Source organism: Diceros bicornis, chromosome 9 (genome assembly GCF_020826845.1).
Source record: "Diceros bicornis minor isolate mBicDic1 chromosome 9, mDicBic1.mat.cur, whole genome shotgun sequence".
Taxonomy (NCBI): Eukaryota; Metazoa; Chordata; class Mammalia; order Perissodactyla; family Rhinocerotidae; genus Diceros; species Diceros bicornis.
The window spans coordinates 23,237,846-23,257,969 of NC_080748.1; the positions used below are offsets into that span (position 1 = coordinate 23,237,846).

Below are 20,124 nucleotides of genomic sequence, written 5' to 3' on the forward strand. Positions count from 1 at the left end.
ATTGGTGGGGGCAATGAGTGAGCAGCTCAAAGTAGATCAATAGCCCACAGATGGTCCAACACAATACTCTGGAATCCCACCCAGGCCAGGACCGAGACAGAAGCTAAGGGCTGTTGTCAGCCACAAGGTCTTCCCAAAGCACAGCAGCACAGCACCCCCTTCAGCCCCTTCCTCAACCTAAAGCCCAGCAGAGAGGAAGCTCTTGGGGAGAGGAGGAGGGAAGGTGGCATAGGTAAAGGCTTCTCGAAGGCCTGTGCTCTAGGCCACACCCGACAAGGCATCACAGTGGGGAATATGACCCCACCTAGAAAATGAATGGCACTATTTTAACAGTAGAGCATCTGGGGAAACCCAGGATGCCTACTCTGAAACTTAAATCAAGAACGTGGAAGCCACACCAGTATGCAGGTATAGTCTCCTCTATAAATCTAGATGGATATTTTAGTTTTCAAGAACCACAGGAACACTTTTTAAAAACTTGAACCACTTAGTATAGTGCAGGTGCTAAGCAGATTTTAGAAGAGACCGTACATAGAGAGTGGGTTAAGCCATCACTTATAACCATCTTTGTGAAACACAGTTACACCTCTGGGTTTTTCTGGTGAGATTTGAGGTTAAACAGGGAACCAAGTTGTGCTTCACTCACAACTCATAACCGTCCAGGCTGCGTGTACACACACACGGTCGTGCAAAAGCCCTCGTACAACTATATCCAGCCTTTCAGATTAGGCACAGAGGGCCAGCAGCTCACCCCGTGTCCCACCAAGGAGAAGAGCAGTAACTTTCCTATTTCAGTACCATTATGAGCAGAAACGTATGATGTAAAATAGGGCTCCTTCCATAAAGCTTAGGATTTAAAGCAGAAGAAGGGAAGACAAAACAAAATTCCCACAAAATCAAAGTATTTCCACACTGGTCCTGTGCTTCAGGAAACCCTGAGATGAACGTAGTCCTCAAATGCCTGCACTCAGATCCAGGTTCACCAGAACACTTCAGTGAGCTTCCAACTGGCTCATCATTAACCTCCTGCTGTGTTCGTAGGCCAAAAACAGTGCCCCACTGGCAGGGAACGCTCGGATTATGGTAGGTTTCAGGCCAGAATATAAGGCTGTTATTCCTAGAAGATAAAAGGTGATCAAAGACTCAGACTCCCCTCCTTGGAGATGCCCCACGAAGCTGCACAGTGTAGATATTTTTACACTTCCAAATCCAGACAACAGCACTAAAAACCACAAGTGATGGAAGGACTTATTTCCAGGTTTCCCCAGACTAACGGAACTAAACAGACTAACGGAGACAAGACAAGCGTTAGGTCTCCCAGCAAAGCTGGTTGATGCTTAGGTAACATATACCAATTCCACGCCTGGTTAACTCCTGGTAAATGGATTGGGAAGAGCTGAGGCCTCACACGGGCCGACAGAAGGCATCCATAGGGCCACAGGGGGCAGCAGCTTTGCAGCTTCTCCTGGGGGCGAGGACCACGAGGCATGGGGCCAGAAGGAGCACTGGTGTTGAAGTCAGAGACCTGTTTCTAGTATCAGCACTGCCCAAGGTAGTTATGCAGAACTAGTCAGATAAGGGAGGTGTGAATACTTCGTAAAACTAAAGTGTTATGGAAATTTAAAGAGGGGTTACTATCAGTAATATACAAGATGTCTGTGCTCTATTTGGGATACAAATTAAACAGTTTCTGCAAACTGTTACCGTGCTCTCTCTCTCAAAATCAAGGCAGAGAAGTTCACATCCCAAGTTTTAAGATGTATAGTGGATGCTGGAGGGACAGATCTTTACTCACTAGTAGGCTAAAACTGGTTTTATACAAACATTAATTAGAAAATCTTTATCCTCCTGCATAACTCTAAATATTAACAGCATATCACCTTCACAAGTTGCTTAGTGCGTTTCTTTTTTTTTTTTTTTTTTTGGTGAGGAAGATCAGCCCTGAGCTAACATCCATGCTAATCCTCCACTTTTTGCTGAGGAAGACCGGCTCTGAGCTAACATCTATTGCCAATCCTCCTCCTTTTTCTTCCCCCGCAAAGCCCCAGTAGATAGTTGTACGTCATAGTTGCACATCCTTCTAGTTGCTGTATGTGGGACGCGGCCTCAGCATGGCCGGAGAAGCCGTGCATCGGTGCGCACCCGGATCTGAGCTCGGGCTGCCAGTAGCAGAGTGCGCGCACTTAACCGCTAAGCCACGGGGCCGGCCCCGCTTAGCGCGTTTCTAATTCCAGAAGTCTTAGCATTAAGAATGTCATCTATTCTTTTATGTTCCTTTGTGGTTCTTAGAGATCATCTTCTGCTAATATCTCTATTAAGTAAAACAAGTTGTGCTAACTTCAAAACATCCCTTCCCTTAGACAAAGCCCGTATTTTAAAAATCCCTTCCAGGCTATTTAGAACAAAGAATCCTGACAGGTGGTACCTGGTCCAGGGGTTAGGAATAAGAACTTTAAATATTCTTGAGAATAATGAAAGTAAACTCAAGAAAGGGGGTTGGAAACAGGCATCCACAAAGGTGGATTAATATACAGTACCAGAAAAGGGATATGAGGCGGCGGAGGAGAGCAATCAGGAGACCACCTGATCCACCTCAACAAGACCAGCAGCGAAATGACCGGTCACTCCATACACACCTCCTCTGTTTCTGCAATGACCAGACTCACCTTCACTTCTCACAACACTTATAAAGGTTCTGAGAAATCCTGCCTGTTTCCCAGACATGGAAAGAACTTGAATTCTGGATTTTACACAATCCACTGGGTATACAGCAAGCCAGAGGCAGATGCCACCAATGCCGCCACTTACCATCAAAGAGACAGGGCCTAGAAAAGAAAATTAGCAAACAGTATTCTGTCTCAAGAACAGCTGATGTGACATTTCCAGAGGCCAACAGTAGTGGCCACAGGTAGGTGCAAATAAAAATGCTGCAGAACACAGTTCCCTGAGGAGACTGTCAAAGCTCTAAGAGAACAAGGTTCCGTTTGGTGGTCTGGGTCTACCCCTCATCAAGCCAGGACAAGAAGCCCTAGTGAGGGTCGTGTTTCGGCTGGTCATTGTGGCACTGTGGCCCTCCTGCCCCATCCTCCAGAGGGCTGGCCCCCAGAACCAGCAGGCCCCCAGCAGCACGGCAACCCCTCACCATGAGGAATGAGAACAGAGGTCAGTGAAACACAGCCCGAGGCGTTTTTCAGCTTTCTCTTAAGCATTTTAATATTTTAATGCCCCGCAGCCCTGACTCTTCCTTCACCATGAGAACCAAAGTTGTCTTATTAACAGGATAGTTAAGCCTGGGAGCGTGACTAACCCCAGAATAGGTCCACCAACACTGAAGGGAGGTGCTTAAGAGAAAAGTAATCACTCTGTGAGCCAAACGTTGGTACGGTTGCGTCCAGCAGCTACAGAGGATAAGCCAGAAAGAACTACACTTTTCACTGCTCTCAAAACACTTTCAAGGTTTATTACCAAGTTTCAAGCTTATTGCAAGCTGATTTGTAGGTGATTTCCTCCCTTATTGGTGATTTCCCACAGGGAAAGCAATTTATATATTTCTTCTTCCCTAAAACAGATCCAGAGGAAATTCACAAATGTTATTCCAGGAAAGAAGTTCGGGATGAACTGCTTCAGCCCCTGTCCTGAGGAAATTGCCAAGCCCAGAGGAAGGTGCTAGAAATTGTTAGGCCATGTTACTCTCTGGGATCCAGAAACTCCCCAGTGCCAGGTGGACCCCCACAAGGGGGCGCAGAGTGCACAGAATCTGCAGCAAGCCCACCATGGGAAGCGGACACCATCACCCCACCTGCTGTCCTTGCAAATACATTCACCTAGGTCATCTTTTGATCTCCCGGATGCAAAAAACGATCGGCTCAGTTCATAGCCGCCGAAGACGAAGAAATAGCCGGGGACTTCTCGAAGTAAAGTGCTCGAGAGTCCATGGTAGAAGCCCAAGGGGCCATCCTTTCTAAGGATGCTCTTCACAACAGACCACACTGTACTGGGAGGAGACAGAGAGAGAGACAGTCACGGCAGGCGAAGCAGCAGGGAAGCAGCTAGTTCTGTAGACAGAAAACCAGAGTTCTAAAAGGCTGCTGTGGAAGGAAATCTCAGAGAAGCACAGATACAATGATTTTATAACAAGTTTTCTCTCCTGAACTACTCTAGGGTAAAGAAATCTTATTAAAATGGATGAATACATTTCTAGAAGTCATTATCAAAGATGTAAAAGAGCTAAGACCCATTTTTTCGATAGTGAATAAGTGAAATTACAATAAGGGGTTGTCCAAACTCAGCAAGAATAAAATGGTATCATATTGCCCAGTCTCTCACCTCCCTCAGTTCCTAGCTCCCCGACCTTTCTTTTGATCTGGTGTTTAGAGAGAATTTGTTCAGGTGTTTAGGGTTTGTTTGCTTTGTGTTAGTGCAGGGAAATGAGCAAGTAACAATCAAGACAAAAGAAATTCTAAGAACGGAGCTACAGCTCCTGAAAGGCAAGAAGCACCGAGGATTTAGTTCCTAGAGAGATAAGTGTGCACGAGTTTTTACTTTAGCAGATCAGGCCCCTGCAGCAGCCGGAACGCAGGACTCCTTCCGTCCAGACTCCTCTTCCTGGTGGCGTGCGCCACGGCAGGAAGGAGAGCGCCAGAAACCACACCCTCGGTAGGCTTGGTGAACCCCTGGCTCCTCATTCTGTTCTCACAGAGCAGGTGACTCGGTTTGGACCAATAAAGATCAAGCCCTGAGGGGATAACGGCCACCTGCTTTTAACTATCCCGACGCAAATCTAGACGGAGGAATGAATGCACTTTAGTCCAAAAATGGAAGCATTCGCCTCATCTCCTGTGGGTTTAGTACCACCAGCCACAGTCCCCAGCAGGGTTGTGAAACTGGAATCCAATGCGAGTCCAAGAATAAGGGGGAAAGTCTGAGAAACAAATTGCCAGAAGACTTCTCGGAGAGTTCCCAGGGGTCAGAAAAGAAGATCCTTTCCAAACCCTGGGACGGGGTTTTGACGCGGCAATCCTTCCTAGGACGGGAATTACTGAACTGCTCACAGCAGGACAACTGGCTCCCTGGTGCTCACCTGTTAAATACCAGCATCCTGCTGTCACTGGACAACCAAGACGTGTCACACATTTCCAGAAGAGCCCTAGGAGGTCATCCCCTCAGCTGATTGCCCAAGGGAGAGAGATTCCCTAACGATTTTTCTCCAAACTGTGAGCAAAAGCCTAATAGACCTACCACATCCAGTTGTCCTAAAGTTACATTAAACTAACAGTCACATACATTAACGTCAAACATCAGTATAAAATCAAGGCCTGCCTCCCATCTCAGCCCCGACCTCCTGTGCCCCATTCGGTGACGCAGGTGGATGTAAGGCGGGCCCCCAGGGGCCGAGCTGGCCTGTTACTACAAACCCAGGTTTCTACGAGTTGGCTCGGGGTGAGGCTTTCTTGCAGGAGGAAGACACTGCCTGCAGTATGGACTTCCTTTTGATCTTAGAGAATTAAAGGTCAAACCATTTCCAGACGACAGCCAGACACACCACTGTACGTGCACACGGCTTTCCAGTGTGTGGACACTGCCCACCGCCGCTCACTCCGTTCCTTCCCCTCCACTCCTACTTGGCTCGTTTGTCAAAACCAAAGCTTCAATGGTTTCCGCCGTCTTCCGGCCAGCCTGCAGGTCCACGCTTGCCTCCCTCAGGGTCTCTCTGTCAACCTGCTGACGGGCAATAGTCCACGAGGGTCCCAGTTTGCCAGGTTTGCTGGAACAAAGGTGGCACCAATAAACGCAGCTGGCTGGTCAATCTAAGATGCAGTAACGGCTCGGACGCTGAGTGAACACCAAGCACATTGTTACAAGGCAACCACAAGGCCACACCAGACGTGCAGTGGACTCTGGCTCTCTAATGAACCCCCTCCTCTGCCAGCGCACTAACTGAGGGCCGCGCACCCCCGGCTGGGCCCACGGCGGAAACGTGCGGAACTGGAATGGAAACGGCGCCAGGCGTGGGATGGGATTTTGTAAGAACCGACTGTTTGCCACCCATTCGACAAACATGTACCTGGACACCCCTGCTGTGTACCACCCCGTCCAGCCAAAGGTCCAAGGGGAACACTAGGCAGGATAGCGCAAACCGAGAGCAGACAAATATTGACGATGTCACTGCAGAAATCCACCGGGTTCTCACAGGCACTTTTCTTTTCACTACTTCTGCTTACTAATCTTTTCTCTAGCTCTGACCCCTACGAAACATTCCGGAGCCCCGCATGTGGCTGTAGGGAAAGACTGCTGGACGGGGGCTCAGAAGACACGGCTTTGCGTCCCGCTTTCTCGGTTACTAACCAGTGATCCCGAGCCCGTCCGTGTCTGCGCTCCAGTCTCCCCGTCTCCCACACAGACACCACCACCTGCCTTGCTCCCCTCACAGGACCAGGGTGACGGCTAGAACCACGACATACACGTCAGAGCTGTGTAAACTAAGGCAGCATTTCCCGATAGCTAACGAGCAAACGCTGTCTGCAGGATGAAAAAGCAGCAGCCCCACAGGTTCAAAAAGATGAGAGAGCTGGGTTAGGCCAAGTGAAACAGGATGGTTTCTTTCCTGCAGGACTCCCTCCAGAATCTCTTGTGGTTGCTCACTGTGTCCCTGTCTTCTCCCCTCATTTGTCCCTCTCAAAGGATGCTGAAGGAGACCTACACTCCAGGTCTCCTCGAGTAGAAGGTTTCTCCCTGGAGTGGGCAGAGCTACAGTCCCTACAGTGTCCCTTCTGTCAGTTTCTGTCGTGGGGACCACAGCCTCCTGGGTTGTCTCCTGCTTATTCCTTCCTCTCCTTCCTGACCCCTCTGTGCTGGAGGGTCCCAGCACCGGTGCTCAGCCCTCTATAGACACTGTCTCCCTGGGGGATCTCATCCAGTCCCAGGCCTCTAAAAACAAGCTCCATCCATCAAGATGGAATTCCTGTCTACAAAAGGGCACATCTTTAGACCTCTAGTCACCCCGAGAGAACATTTCTACAGAAAAGGAACCCACTTTAGTCATGTGGGACCTGTAGCTGCATAGGGTTTCAAACTCCTACCAAAACAACCAATAAGACCACCCTTTGCAACCATGAAGCTGATACAGTAATTTTAAGTGATTTAAAACAAATCAATCTTCAAAGGAGGGATGGCTAAACATCTCCATGATTTCCAAATTCTTTTCAGTCTCTGTATCATAAATACCCAAGGGATGACCAAGCACAAGCTCAAGTCGGATGTTTGGGACAGACTTGGCCAAACAGTAGGTTCACCTGCATCTTCTCAGATGCGTCTGACCCTTCCTAAAATTCCAAGTTTCTCCTCAAACCTAGTTGGCTCAGGCAACTTCTTCCAATGCTCTGCACTTTGCTGATGAACTGGAGCCCAAAAGGTGGATCACAAGTTGTGTCTATGGTTTCAGTCCAGCACTTCTGCCCACGAGAGAAGTAGCACCACCATCAGCACCTGAAAAGCATTTCCTGAAGAATACCAGCACGTAAGGGCGGTTCGTTCTCCATGGTGGGTCGTGGGCAATTCTCCTTTTGCATAACGCATACGTGTTTGCCAAGTTTTATACAACGACGGGGTATGACTTCATAATCAGAAAGAAAGCAGTTATTTTAAAAAACGAAACATCCTTGCCCGTAAGGTATCATAAAAATCACGACAACAGTATTGTTTTTTAAAACAAACAGAAAGAGGGTCAGTGTCCTCGACTCACCTCAGCCTTGCCTGCTTGTCCAATCCAACCACTTTCCGCACCACCTGCTGGCAGAAGCCGTAGCACATGAAGAGGACCGAGTTCTCGGCGACGTTGGCGATCAGCGCCGGGCTGGTCCCCCTGTAGAAGCCCCGGAAGCCCACCTGGGAGTAGGTCTTCAGGCAGCAGTCGGTCAGGCCCCTGTACAGGCCAGGGAACGTCTGCATCTTCACTTTCATGGTGTCGAAGGGCTGCCCAGTCAGGACGCAGGCTGTGCCCCCTGCAAGCAGGGCAGAGTCCTTCTCCAGCACACGTCTACAGCAGTGTTTCAGAGCGCAGCCCCAACTACCCATGGAAACGAGGGACAGGCAGCCTACGCCAGGGCTCACCTCTGCTTCAGTTCATTTTCACCTCTTTCCCCCATATCTTCTAGCCGAGTCCAATAAACCACTTCTAGGAGTTCCCTAACGTGCCCAGCAGCCAGCTCCAGCCCTGCAGGAGCTCACACGTGGTAGGGGACAGATGTGTGCTCAACAGTGAAAGCTACGGGATGCAAAGGTGGGGTGTGTGTTCAGGAGCATCGGCAATGGGGTCAGAGGGACCTGGGCTTGAAGCCCGGCTCTGCTGTGAGACCCTGGACAAGCGATGTGACTTCTGAGCCTCAACTCCTGAGCTGTGTCCATCTCGGGGGTTAGTGTGAGGACTAAATAAAACTGGATGAGAAGGCTTAACCTAATGCCTGCTACACAACAAGTGGTTAATAAACAGCAGTGTGTGTGTGTGTGTGTGTGTGTGTGTGTGGCATTATAAACGGGAGGAGGGGAGAAATCCGGGAACAGTTAATCATTCTGCCTAATGCCCAGTGGGACTGATGACCATCAGAAAAGCAAGAGAGGAACAGGCAGCAGATAAAGAAAACAAAGAGCCTGGCTAATTAATCCCTGAGGAGCTAAATATTTGACCCTATGAAAAAACCTCTAATTTGGACTGTCCCCATTAATGATTTGCATTCCAACAGGGAACGGACTGAAACTTACCTCTGCTTGACACAAACCCTCTATTTATAAGCTTTTATACTCTAAGAGTGTTAAATACAGCAGAATCTAAATTGCATTAGATGCCTTCAATAAAAATTCTGAAGGTAGGGAAAAGAATGAGCCATAACGCCTCTATAATGTCCCCAGACCCTGGACTGGGGTCAGCATTCTGGGAACCGCCACTGGCGAACGCCTTCCACTTTCCTTGGGCCCCAGACGTGCCCTGCTTGTGTCAGGAAACATAACCACTGGATGAGGTTATTAAAGCCTCATCAAAATTGAAGAGAAGGCTTACATAAAATATTTAAGAAATGCAGTTTCCCAACTTTCACATTATACATAGTTACTCCAACTAAGCTGTGGAAAGTAGAGATGGGGGAGGGGCTGTCAAGAATAACTCCCAATTAACTATTGGCAGAGAAACAGACACGTCCAAAGAGTCTGAAAGCTGTCTGACCTCTCCTTGAAGCGATCACAAGTCTGATCTCCGTGACCCTATCACTATTGTTTGTTCCTTCTAGGAGAGGAACGATATATTTCTGCTTTGTCTTGCCAAATTATCACCAATTCTGAATTGGTGGACTATAATTTAATAAGATTTTACTGTAATTAGAGTTATTCTCTCTCAGGTACTGCTAGACTAAAATCAAAAAAGATCCTAATTATAGCCAAATAATTCATTCCAAAAGAAGAGGTGAACGTCAGGATTTAAGTGGGTACATAATTTAGATAATCTAGATGCAGGTAAGCTCAATTAAGCATATAATTCAGAGTATCATAAGATTTTAATTTTTATATATAACATTACTCTGTATTAAAAATATATATATTTTAACTGGAAGTTTTCTGTATTTTTTTTTGGTGAGGAAGATCAGCCCTCAGCTAACATCGGATGCCAATCCTCTTTTTGCTGAGGGAGATTGGCCCTGGGCTAACATCCATGCCCATCGTCCTCCACTTTATATGGGATGCCGCCACAGCATGGCTTGACAAGCGGTGCGTCGGTGCGCGCCTTGGATCCGAACCTGCGAACCCCGGGCCGCCACAGCAGAGCGCGTGCACTTAACCACTGCGCTGCCACCGGGCCAGCCCCATGGAAGTTTTCCATATTTTAACCCAATCATCCTGAACAGTTCAGATATCACAGATTACAACAATATGCATGGGTCGTATATCTGTAACAGTTACATTTCCAACAGAGAGAAGGCAGGAGGCTAATGAATTTTCAAATGCCAGCTCCAATTCTCTCCTTGCACCCACGGAGGTAAGCTGATTTCCTCTGTCACGTACCACACACAAATGACCCTGTGGCAGCCCTCACCATGCCCCCTCCAGTGGATGATGACTATTCTGAACACCAGCACCAACCGCTGAGCCCGACACCTAGCAGGTTTCAGATATTTATCAAGTTAATGAAGCAATAATTTACAGGAATTAAATATCTTCCCACTGGCTTGGAGCTCAGACCTGTGATCATCTCCTTCTCCTTAAGAGACGAACAGAGATAGCCTCTGCATCCTTTCGGAGGTGTCACAGTTGCATTTTATTCTGTAAGAGAGGCGCTCAGGTGGTGCTGCTCCCTACACTTGACCAAGGCTGCTGCCGGGGATTTTCAGTCCTCGACACAGTGGAGTCAGCAAATGATGAGCAGCTGAGGAAACTGGAGGGGCAGGACAGCTCAGAGGGAGGGCAGAGGTGAAACTCCAGACGCAGACCTTCAACCAGAAGGATCTGCTCCACCCACGCAGAGGCGGGACCCTCAAACCCCTCCGGGGGCAGTCATTAAATGTTCCATTTAACAGTACAGAGAAGTGCATCATTTTCAAAACATTCCAATCAAAGAAGACTCAGTTTGTTTTTAATTTTGACATTTGAGAGGATAGACTTCAATTCTCTAAAATGTGACATTCCCCCAGTACACTGTTAAACAGGCACACTGCATCAGAGCAGTCCGAGTAGGGCGTGTTATTTCATAGTTGCTAAACCATGAAGTCTTAAAGCACTACCAAGGTTTCCCTTCAAGGCCACTTGACTTTTGAGATGCACGCTGCCTCATTTCAATGGTTATCCAATTACCAGCTCTCTCCTTCAAATCCTCCCCCTGCTGGCTGCCTGGGGCTCTCGATCCTTCTCTGGAATCTCTCCCACAGCAGCACAGATAGACAGTGCTGGCTTCCCGGCACTTCAGAGGAGAGGAGTGGGGCTGAAAACCTGTTTGGTGGGGGAGGTTCATTTACAAGAAAAAGGAGAGACGGAGAAGAACTATGTATGCTACAGCCACGTCACCTCAGACCACAACTGGCTCTGCTCTCAGGCAGGAATCACTCTCCTGGGTGGACTGTGCACACAAAGCACTAGGGGTGGTCCTCTCCTCTTGGCAAGAGCCAGCCGAAAGATCCCAAAGCCCAACCGTTTCCCCATCCAGAGAGCTGGGGCTGGGGCAGCCAAGGCTCCAAACTAACACCCCTCTCTGGGAATGCTGTTGGCCCATTATGTAGTATTAACAGACAACGGAACTAGACAAGGACCCAAGCAACCAAAGTCCTAGCCCTGTCTTTATACCATCTAGCTGTGCAACCTTGAACAAATCCACCGTCCCTCTCTGGGCCTCTTTTTCTACATATACAATGAACATTAGAGCCAGGGGTCTCTAAAGCTCTTCTAGGTCCATCATTTGAATACAGGGACCCCTCCCAAGTGGGACTGCTGCTCCCATTTGCATTCCATGTGCCTCCCAGCAGAAAGTTCTCAGGTCACTAACGGGAACCTCCTCTGCCCAGAGCCAGGACAGGCTCAGACCCCCTGCAAAGGAGCCGGTTATCCTTGGAAGTTAGAACCACCCAGGGCAGCGCTGCAGCAGTGAGGGGCGACCCTGCGCACCAGCACAGGAAGAAACCCCCACCCACAGTGATCGGGAAGATGAACTGCTGGTCGTGTAAGGGCCCGACGCATGTGAATACTGTTGCAGAGAAGCACATCCACCAGCAAATGCCTCACACACCAGACTCCCAACAATACTGTTGCAATTTATATCTTTAAAATTTACTGTATATTATAAATGTGGCCCCCAATACCTGTCCACACATAAATGCCTTTCTAGCAAAAGGTAAGCCTCTTAATTCTATCATAGCACATCCTATATCTTTGATTGACTGAAGGCCATTTAATTCCAAAACCTGAGAATATCTCCTGTGGTTAAATACCCTCCCATTGCAGAAACAAAAACTGAGCCCAAAGGGTTCACAGAATGGTAAGAGGATGCAGAGGCAGGCGAATGGTTCCATGTTCCCATGGTCAGTGTCCTCTGAATGTGGCATGTGAGCAAGGGAGCCTGGGGGCTGCAGCTTGATTCCACGGCAGGATGAGGGGCTGACCCAAAGTCACGCAGTCAAGAGGCCACTGGGCAGAACCCGGGTGGCCCTAAGTTTCCCCTGCTCCTGGAGTGGGACACTCCTTGCGCTCTCTTGCTCTCTAACCCGGGAGCCCGTGCCCTCCCCTGCACTTCTTATCAGCGTCTGCAATGTGCTCTCTGGCCTTTTTTTTTTGGTGAGGAAGATTGTCCCTGAGCTAACATCTGTGGCCATCATCCTGTATTTTGTATGTGGGACACCATCATAGCATGGCTCAATGAGCAGTGCGTAGGTCCACGTCCACGCCCGGGATCAGAACCCATGAACCCGGGGCCACTGAAGCGGAGCCTGTGAACTTAACCACTACACCACCAGGCCAGCCCCTCTGGCCTTCCTCATTAGCCTACCTTGGCCGACCTTTGGATTATGGGAAAATACTTTGTTCCTCTCTGAACCCGACTTCTTTTTTATAATTAAGGACAGGATAAGAGGAGGCGGCTCTCCGACTACACTTGGGCTGTTGACCCAGGAGGTCCCACCAGATAAGAGGACAAAGGGCAAGCCACCCCCCTGGCCTCTCCACTCCGGGGAGCTGTGACTCATTATAAGAATCGGTGCGGGAGGCAAGGGTAGACCAGGGTTTTCATCCGAGAAGTATGAGCATTCCAGTGGTCCTCCAGCCCTAAAATAACACAGGAACCTGGAGAACCAAGTTACCACCCCTGCACGTCCACCTCTGCCATTCGCCTCAGGCTGAGTAAGGTGATCTCTTTAGAGAGTAGCCTGCGTGTTGCAAGTGCTGCCCGGGAGTGCTGACCTGCGCCCATGGGGCCGCTCACCATTCCCCCACAAATCCTAGGGCCTCTCCTTTCCTCTCAGGGCTTTAAGACACAGTCGAACGTCAGTCTCATTTACCAAAGACACTTCTAAAGGGTGTCCTCCTTTCTCTCCCTGGCAGCAGGAAGGTCAGTAACTGGGATTTCCCTGGAGAGATGGCACGGTGTGATTTTTGCACTACAAGGGCTCTGAAGACTGCCAGGCTCAGAGTGGAAGCCCACGTCACCCACATATCCCAGCTGTGTGACCATGGACAAGGGACGTCAGCTCTGAGCTGCGATGTCTTCCAGCTGTAAACTGGCTATGCCCGCACCCCGACTCAACAAGTTTTATCACAACGGGAACTACTCCACCTTCTGCCATGCTTGGACACAGTACTACACTTCCATCAAATGGCTTCATCCCAGAGTTAAGGCGTATTGCCTCTGGAGTGACCAAGGTAACGCGTTCACCACGCTCTCACTCGACCTCACCTGTAGAAAGTACTGGGAGGAGGGGACGGGTCTTCTCTGGGATTACCTGCGGCCCCTGCCGTGAGGTCAATGGCAGCCTGGATGGCAGGATTGGACTTCATGTTCGTCTGCTCCTCTGCTGGGCTCCGTGGAAGGCAGCTCTCTGGAGCTTAGGACAGGCGCCTCATATCCCTGGGAGGGGGGCAGTGTTCACCATCAGTCAGACCCCTGCAGCCTCCCTTTCTCTAGGCCTGCTGCCTAGTTACCGGGCCTGAACTTCTGGGACCCGCGAAAGGGGCTCTACTCGCTCCAAAGGAAGAGGGCTCAAGGTGTCCATGCAGCTTAGCCGTGGCCTCCCCTCTCCCGCCCACCACCTCCCCACGGAAAGCTCACGGGTGAAAAACCTTCCCTGAGTATCAACACCACAGCCACAGGAGGGGGGCACCTCAACCGACCTTTCTGAAAACCTTAGAAACAAATGCCAAATAAGTGAGCCAACCACAGATGGCTCACATCGAATTAGTTTTCAGACGTGACGTGGATCTACCAGTCCACCAGGCTCAGTCCGAAATCCAGACAGTGGCCTGTGCTGGGTCTCCAAGAGGAGGTCACCCAACAGTCTGGGAAGGAGCAGGTCAGGAGCTCTGCTGAGTAACACAGGCCGATGACACTGAATGCCTGCTCTGCCACCAGGGGGCTCCCTGGGCCTCTAGAGCTGGGGGTCCCCATCTACACAAGGTGAATAATAAAAGTATTGTCATCATAACACAAAGGCCACCACAGATAGCCACGTCAGCACCAAATGTTACTGTCATCGTAGTCCCCTCCAGAGCTCAACTGTGAACGTGCACTCAAATCACCCGGGGACCTCGTTAAAACGCACATTCCGAGGCGACAGGCCTCAGCTGGGGCCAGAAACGCTGCCCGTCTTGACCGCTCCCTCGCAGATGAGGCGGATAAGGCCTGGCCACCAACCACTCTGAAGAGCAACACCTGGTCCACCGTGTCCCAAATTTGCTGGATAAGAACCACCTGGGGCACTTGTTCAAGATTCGGATAACCAGGCCTCCCTCCTGGAAACCTTGATTCAGGAGGTTTGGGCTGAAACCTAGGAAGTTTGGGAAAACTAGAGTCTACTACTCTACTTTTAGACAAAAATCAGTTATTGCTGAGCATGGACTTAATAAACATCGACTAGAAAAAGGAAAGTTGGCTCCTTAACATAGAATATTCAAATAACCAATTCAGCGACAATTCCGTATGGTGTTCAAACGATGTAAGTGACTTATCCGTGAATAACAAGGAATTTTTATTCCTCGCACTGAAGACCTGTGTGATCCCAGTCAGGCCACCTCTCAGGGGGGGGGTGGGGGGGGCTGCCGGGTCATTGACAAACGCCAACATCATCCTCAACGCCAGCAGAAAACAATCTTAGCCAACAAGTTTTTTAACCACTTGAAGCATGCTGCCAATGACCAGACACCAAAAATCTTCCTTTCTTTACAAAAACTTTTAAAACCAGCAACAAGAAAAACACAGTACTTAATAAAGCAACTGAAACATACAAGACACCGATTTTATGTTATTGATGGGCCTGGAGAGGCAGGACCAATTACCAAGGTTGATAAGGTGGTGGCCATCGGGCATCTAGAGAAGGACATCAGAGTCTAATCCACTCTCCTCCTTTTCCAGATGGAAAACGGAGAACACAGGAAGACAAGGGCCTGTCCAAGGTCATACGACTAGCCACGGGTAGAGAGAGGATTCAACTTAAGTCTCACCTTTTGGGTCTGTGCTTACTAACCAATACTTCATTCCAGAATATTCCAACCTGGCAAAAAGAAAAAACAAAAAAACACTGAATCCTGCATTTCAGAGGAAAATGGGGGCGAGTGGGGAGAGAAGTCACACAGGCAGGTCACATCCAGTGTGGCCTTTTGGTGTGTTCATTCCTTTTGTTGTGGGCATTTCTTTCTTAGAAGGAAAGAAAGGCATATGTTATCAAGGTGAATTCAACGCTTTAGGTAAGCCAGACTTGAACACACCAAATCCTACAAATAACTACTTGTAGAATTGTTAGGATAGTAAACAGTGATGGGAACTAACAGATTAACTCAGAGGGTGCGGGCAATTGATTCAAATGATGCGTAGTTTTGGCTTGAAGAAGACGTACGGCTCGGGGGAGGCAAGACTAACCAGCAGGAGTTGAAACCCATTCGGTACCGCTTGGAACAGAAAAACGGAATCGTTTCAGCGTCCCTTTACCCCTCTTTCAAACTACACCAGGGTCCCACTTCGGGAGAGACAGCCAACAGCGCCAATCATACATCCTTCTCGTTCCTCAGGGAAATTAACTTCGTATGGGAGAATCCGACGAGGCACTTCCCACCACCTACACGAACCGCCACGGAAGATTCCAGCTTCAGGCTGAAGCTGGCGCGGCGGGGGCCGGAGCACAGGGGCGCTCGGATGCACACCAGGCTCGCCCCCAAGCAGCCCGGCGAGGCGCTCCTCCTCCGGGCCGGGATCCTGGTCCGCACAGGGGCAGCGCGAGAAACCAGTTCCAACTTGCCGAACGTCCGCTGACTCGGCCCGGCAGCCTGCCGGAGTCGCCCATTCATCGGCGCCTCCAACCTCCCCAGCGCTCGGGCGGCGCGGAGCGCGGAGGCCAGCTGCCACCACGGGGGCAAAGGAGGGCAGCGTTTTCCAGCAGGTGACCCCCGCGGGGAGGCGGCCGCCCAGCCCGCCGTCCCCCCGGCGGCGCCAGGGCGAAGGGCGCCGCGGGTCCCGGGGCACGTGCGCGGCGCGGCGGGCCGACGCCGGACCTCCGCCCGGCTGCCCGGGGAGGTCGCGCCGCCCGACCGGGGAGGCCCGCCCGCTCCCGCTCCCGCTCCCGCTCCCCCTCCCCACGCCCACCGGGCTCCCGCGAGCGCCGGGCCGGGGCTGAGCTCACCGCCACGTCCCGCTCGTCCCAGCTCGGGCTCCGCCGCCAGCTCTCGGCTCCCGCTCGGCGCCGGGGCGGCCTCTTAACACCCACGTCGGCCGCGGCCCCGCCCCGCGCGGGAGCGCACCCAGCGGGCGAGGAACCGGCGGCGCAACGGACGGGCGGGCGGCGCGGCGCCGGCAGGTGCCTCCCGGGGCAACGGAAGTCGGCGGTGCGTTGAGGCCGCGGGGGCGCCGGGAGCTGCGGGAGCCGGAGGAGCCGGGGCGCCGGGGCCCGGCCTCCAGGCTGCTTCCCTCCCCGCAGGTTCCCGGAGGCCTCGGCGAGCCTCGGCTGCAGTCTGACCTCAGGCGGGCCGGGTGTCAGGAGTTAGGAGGACGGACTGAGTCTCTGGGCTGGTTAACCTTGCTGGGACTTGGGGCTCAAGGCCTTGATTTTTTTTTTTTTTTAAAGATTTTATTTTTATTTTTTCCCCCCAAAGCCCCAAGGCCTTGATTTTAAGGTATAATTGAGGACGCAAGCACTGGAGAGGTAGTGATGAAAAATAAATTCGCTAATACCCGGTAAAAAAACGAAACAAAATAAAACATTTTACATTCTGCCTCCCCCAAGGAAATCCATCCCACAGAGGACATTCGGGAAAGCGCACCCGCCTATGACAACTGTAACTCTAAGCCGGCCTCTGATCTTTTAGTTCCTAATGAATTGTAGGTTATTTCTATGGCTCTCTGGCACTTAATTTACAATGTTATTTTGTGAACCCTAATAAGAAATATAAATATTTGCTTCTTCGGTCAACAAATATTGATTGACCGTGAACGATGTGCCAGGCACTGTTCTAGGCTCGGGGGGTAAAGCAGTTTGAACAAGGCTGACCGAAGCCCCTGCTCTCGTACAGCTTACGTTTCAGTGGAGGAGGGTGACGATAAAGGACTAAACCACAGGACTGAGAAGATCTGTAAGCTCCCCGAGGCAGGGAGCTTGTCTGTCTGCACCATGACATGTCCCGAGTGCACGGGACAGTGCCCGCCGCACTCGGTGAAAGCGCCGAGTGAACGAACAGACGTCATTTCAGAGCGCGAGGAGCGCTGGGAAGGCAGCGCGGTGGAGAGGGCGGGTCGGCTTCACTGGATGTGGCACCGCTGGGAAGGCGACTGTTGAGCCAAGTTAGAAAGACGGGAAGGAGCCAATCCTGGGACAGTCTTTGAGAATATTCCAGACAAAAGAATATTCCCCGCCAAAGCTGAAGGTCCTGAAGCAAGGCTGCATTGTGCCTATACGGAGAACAGAAAGCAGGCCCTGGTGGTGGGAATGCAGTGAGTGAGGGGCGGAGAGAGGTGGGGAAGGAGGGCAGAGCAGTAGCCAAGGGCTGTGCTCTTTAAGGCATTTGGGCCTGTTTCCTGGCCCTGCCGGAACCCCACCTGGTAAGATTTTCTATTTCTTAGCTCGAAGTGTCTATAGACCGGATTGCTTCTATGTCAGCTGTCCTCACTCTTGTGTAATAGAAATACCTCTCCAGGCTAGGGTCGTGGGGGAGATGAGCTGGATTCCTCCCTCCTTCTGTGCCAGGCCTCTGCATTGGCACTTTTTCTGCTCAGTGTTTCTGGCGGTGCTGGGTTTATTTGTGAGATTGATGTAACATTAAAGTAAAATCTTACCCTCTGGGGAAAAAACATTAAGTGCAATGAGGAGCCAGTTCAGGAGTTTAAACAAGTGAAGAAGATGGTCTGAATTAAGTTACTAATGATCACTTTGATGGCTGGGGAGAGAAGAAATTGTAGCAGAGTGAAAATGATGGGAAGGGGGCCAGTTAGGTGACTACTGAAATAGTCAAGGCCCAGGACAACGGTGGCTTGGACTGGGGGTCTAGAAGTGGGGGGAGAGGAAGGATGGGACCCCGCAGCACAGGTTCCAACCATTTGTAGTCTTTTGGTGGGGGCGCGTGCATGCACACACACACACCACAACACAGATTCACCCCCCACACACACACGGTATAAATGTTTTATGTAACGTGAGATTATCTTTGCCCCCAGAGGGCACTTGAACATTACAAATGTGTCCAAGGGTCAGAGTAAGTTAACTCCTAGGCCGAGAAGCAGTTTCCCAAGGGCATAATTTGAGAGGGCCAGGAAAGCAAAAAGAAACAATCTCAGCTGAAGCTACAGTCTTTGCTTATTGGAAGTTAAAAGCTCTTCTTTTAAAAAATTTTCTTGCCATGGCTAGTATAATAAGCCAGCAATTTGGCCTTCATACATTAGTGTAAGTTAGTTTGATTACAGAGCCGTCCACCAGGACGGGCGAGAGAGAGGGAGTTCGACAGGCAGAAGAGGGAGGAGAAGCCTAATTTGGGGAGGAGGCTTCGCCAGGGTGTCAGGCCCGGGTGAGGCCCACCGCAGGGAGGCTCTGAGAAGCCAGAAGGCAGTGAGGGAGAGAATGAGGAGGAAAAGGCGAGGAGGTGGGGGTGTGGGGACCAGGGAACTTGCAGATGCTTCAGAATTCGGCCTGAGGACGGGTCTGCCTGGAAGCCTCTCTGTCATCTCCAGAAATCATTTGCTAAGCACTGTTTCAACATAGTCCTCTCATATGCTGTGCAATGCACGTTAGAGTGACATGATCCTGGTCTCTGATAAACTTAAAATCCAAAGCAATTTTGCATACAAATGTACTGAGAATGACTCATTTTACATAGAGAGGGAAGAGGCAAGCATCTAGACAGTCTCATTTGACGGGCACAAAACCACTTCCCACTCCGCCGCATCTCCCCATCTCCCGTATGTGCTGCTGCAGGTCTGTTGATGCCCCTGCCCCAGCCCCTGCCCTTTGGCTTTGGGCACTGCACACCTTGTCAAAAGGCTACTGGGATCTCGGAGGCTCCTCAGAGTGCGCCACTTTGCACCTACTGCTTTGAGGATCTTGTTATTTCACTTATTAGCCCATCTGTGGCCCCGACCAGATCACCAGCCCCTGGAGGCAAGCATGAAGTCTTACTCGTTTTAGTATTCCAAGGGGGACTAAACTTTATTTTCACGTAGTAAGTGTTACATATTTATACTAACACCATACATCTATATTTATTTTATATAAACACATATATGTAATTCATCTCTTTTAGGACATGTTTGATACTATAGTTAGCCCTGGTTCCTAAACTAGATTAGCTGGAAATACATGTACATACAGGGAGAAAGATAAAAATTTCCCATCGTGGAAGGTGTGGAGACAAAACAGCTCTTATTCCACCTATGAGAAAAGAAGGGAAATAGCACATCTGACATTCTGCCACACACACAGTCCCCACGCAAATCAGGAAACCTCATGACAAGCAAGGCCCCACACCTAGCCCCATTCTCTCCTTTCTGTGCCTTTCAGCCAGTCCATTGCCTTTGGAAAGATGTTCATAATAAGTGAATACTTTTGCTAGAGGAGTCAAAGTAAATTGAAATGGTGAGCTAAAACTGCTGGAGACGTGGGTTTATTCTGGAGGCTTATTTCACAAAGAGCAAACCTCAGTGTGCGAATGCCACTGCCAGCCTGGCTAGTTGGATTTCCAAATATTGACTGTTCCTGGACAACTTGTTACATGGTGTCATCCATCTGCTGTGACACACAATTACCCTGCACTGGATAATCCTGATGTCATTCAGAAAATTACATAACAGATATAAATTGTTTAGTGCCCAACGATGGCAATGCTACTATCATTAATTACCATATTGCAAGTATAGATGGTACCTCCCAATTTTGTTGGAAAACGTTTTATGTACTCTTTTACATAGAAGCATTG

General features: G+C 50.1%; 1 protein-coding gene and 1 pseudogene across 7 annotated transcripts; both read right to left on the reverse strand.

Moving 5' to 3' along the window:
- The window catches only part of LOC131410149 (serine/threonine-protein phosphatase 4 regulatory subunit 2-like), a 78,826-nt pseudogene that overhangs the window by 37,807 nt on the left and 20,895 nt on the right, over positions 1–20,124 (reverse strand).
- LOC131410146 (mitochondrial ornithine transporter 1-like) lies at positions 535–16,432 on the reverse strand. Of its 7 annotated transcripts, XM_058548061.1 has the most exons (8): positions 15,593–15,611; positions 14,257–15,227; positions 13,852–14,125; positions 13,464–13,588; positions 7,742–8,000; positions 3,825–3,994; positions 2,667–2,825; positions 535–1,117 (listed from the first exon to the last, which is right to left on the reverse strand). In XM_058548061.1, exons 4-8 carry the CDS (start codon positions 13,516–13,518, stop codon positions 993–995), a joined length of 768 nt encoding a protein of 255 aa, XP_058404044.1. In that variant the 5' UTR covers positions 13,519–13,588; positions 13,852–14,125; positions 14,257–15,227; positions 15,593–15,611; the 3' UTR covers positions 535–992. The 7 variants fall into 7 exon arrangements, with proteins under 7 accessions (XP_058404044.1, XP_058404045.1, XP_058404041.1 ...); XM_058548062.1 differs by lacking the exons at positions 13,852–14,125; positions 15,593–15,611 and adding an exon at positions 16,350–16,368 and having other exon boundaries at positions 15,178–15,227; XM_058548058.1 differs by lacking the exon at positions 13,852–14,125 and having other exon boundaries at positions 15,178–15,227; positions 15,593–15,613.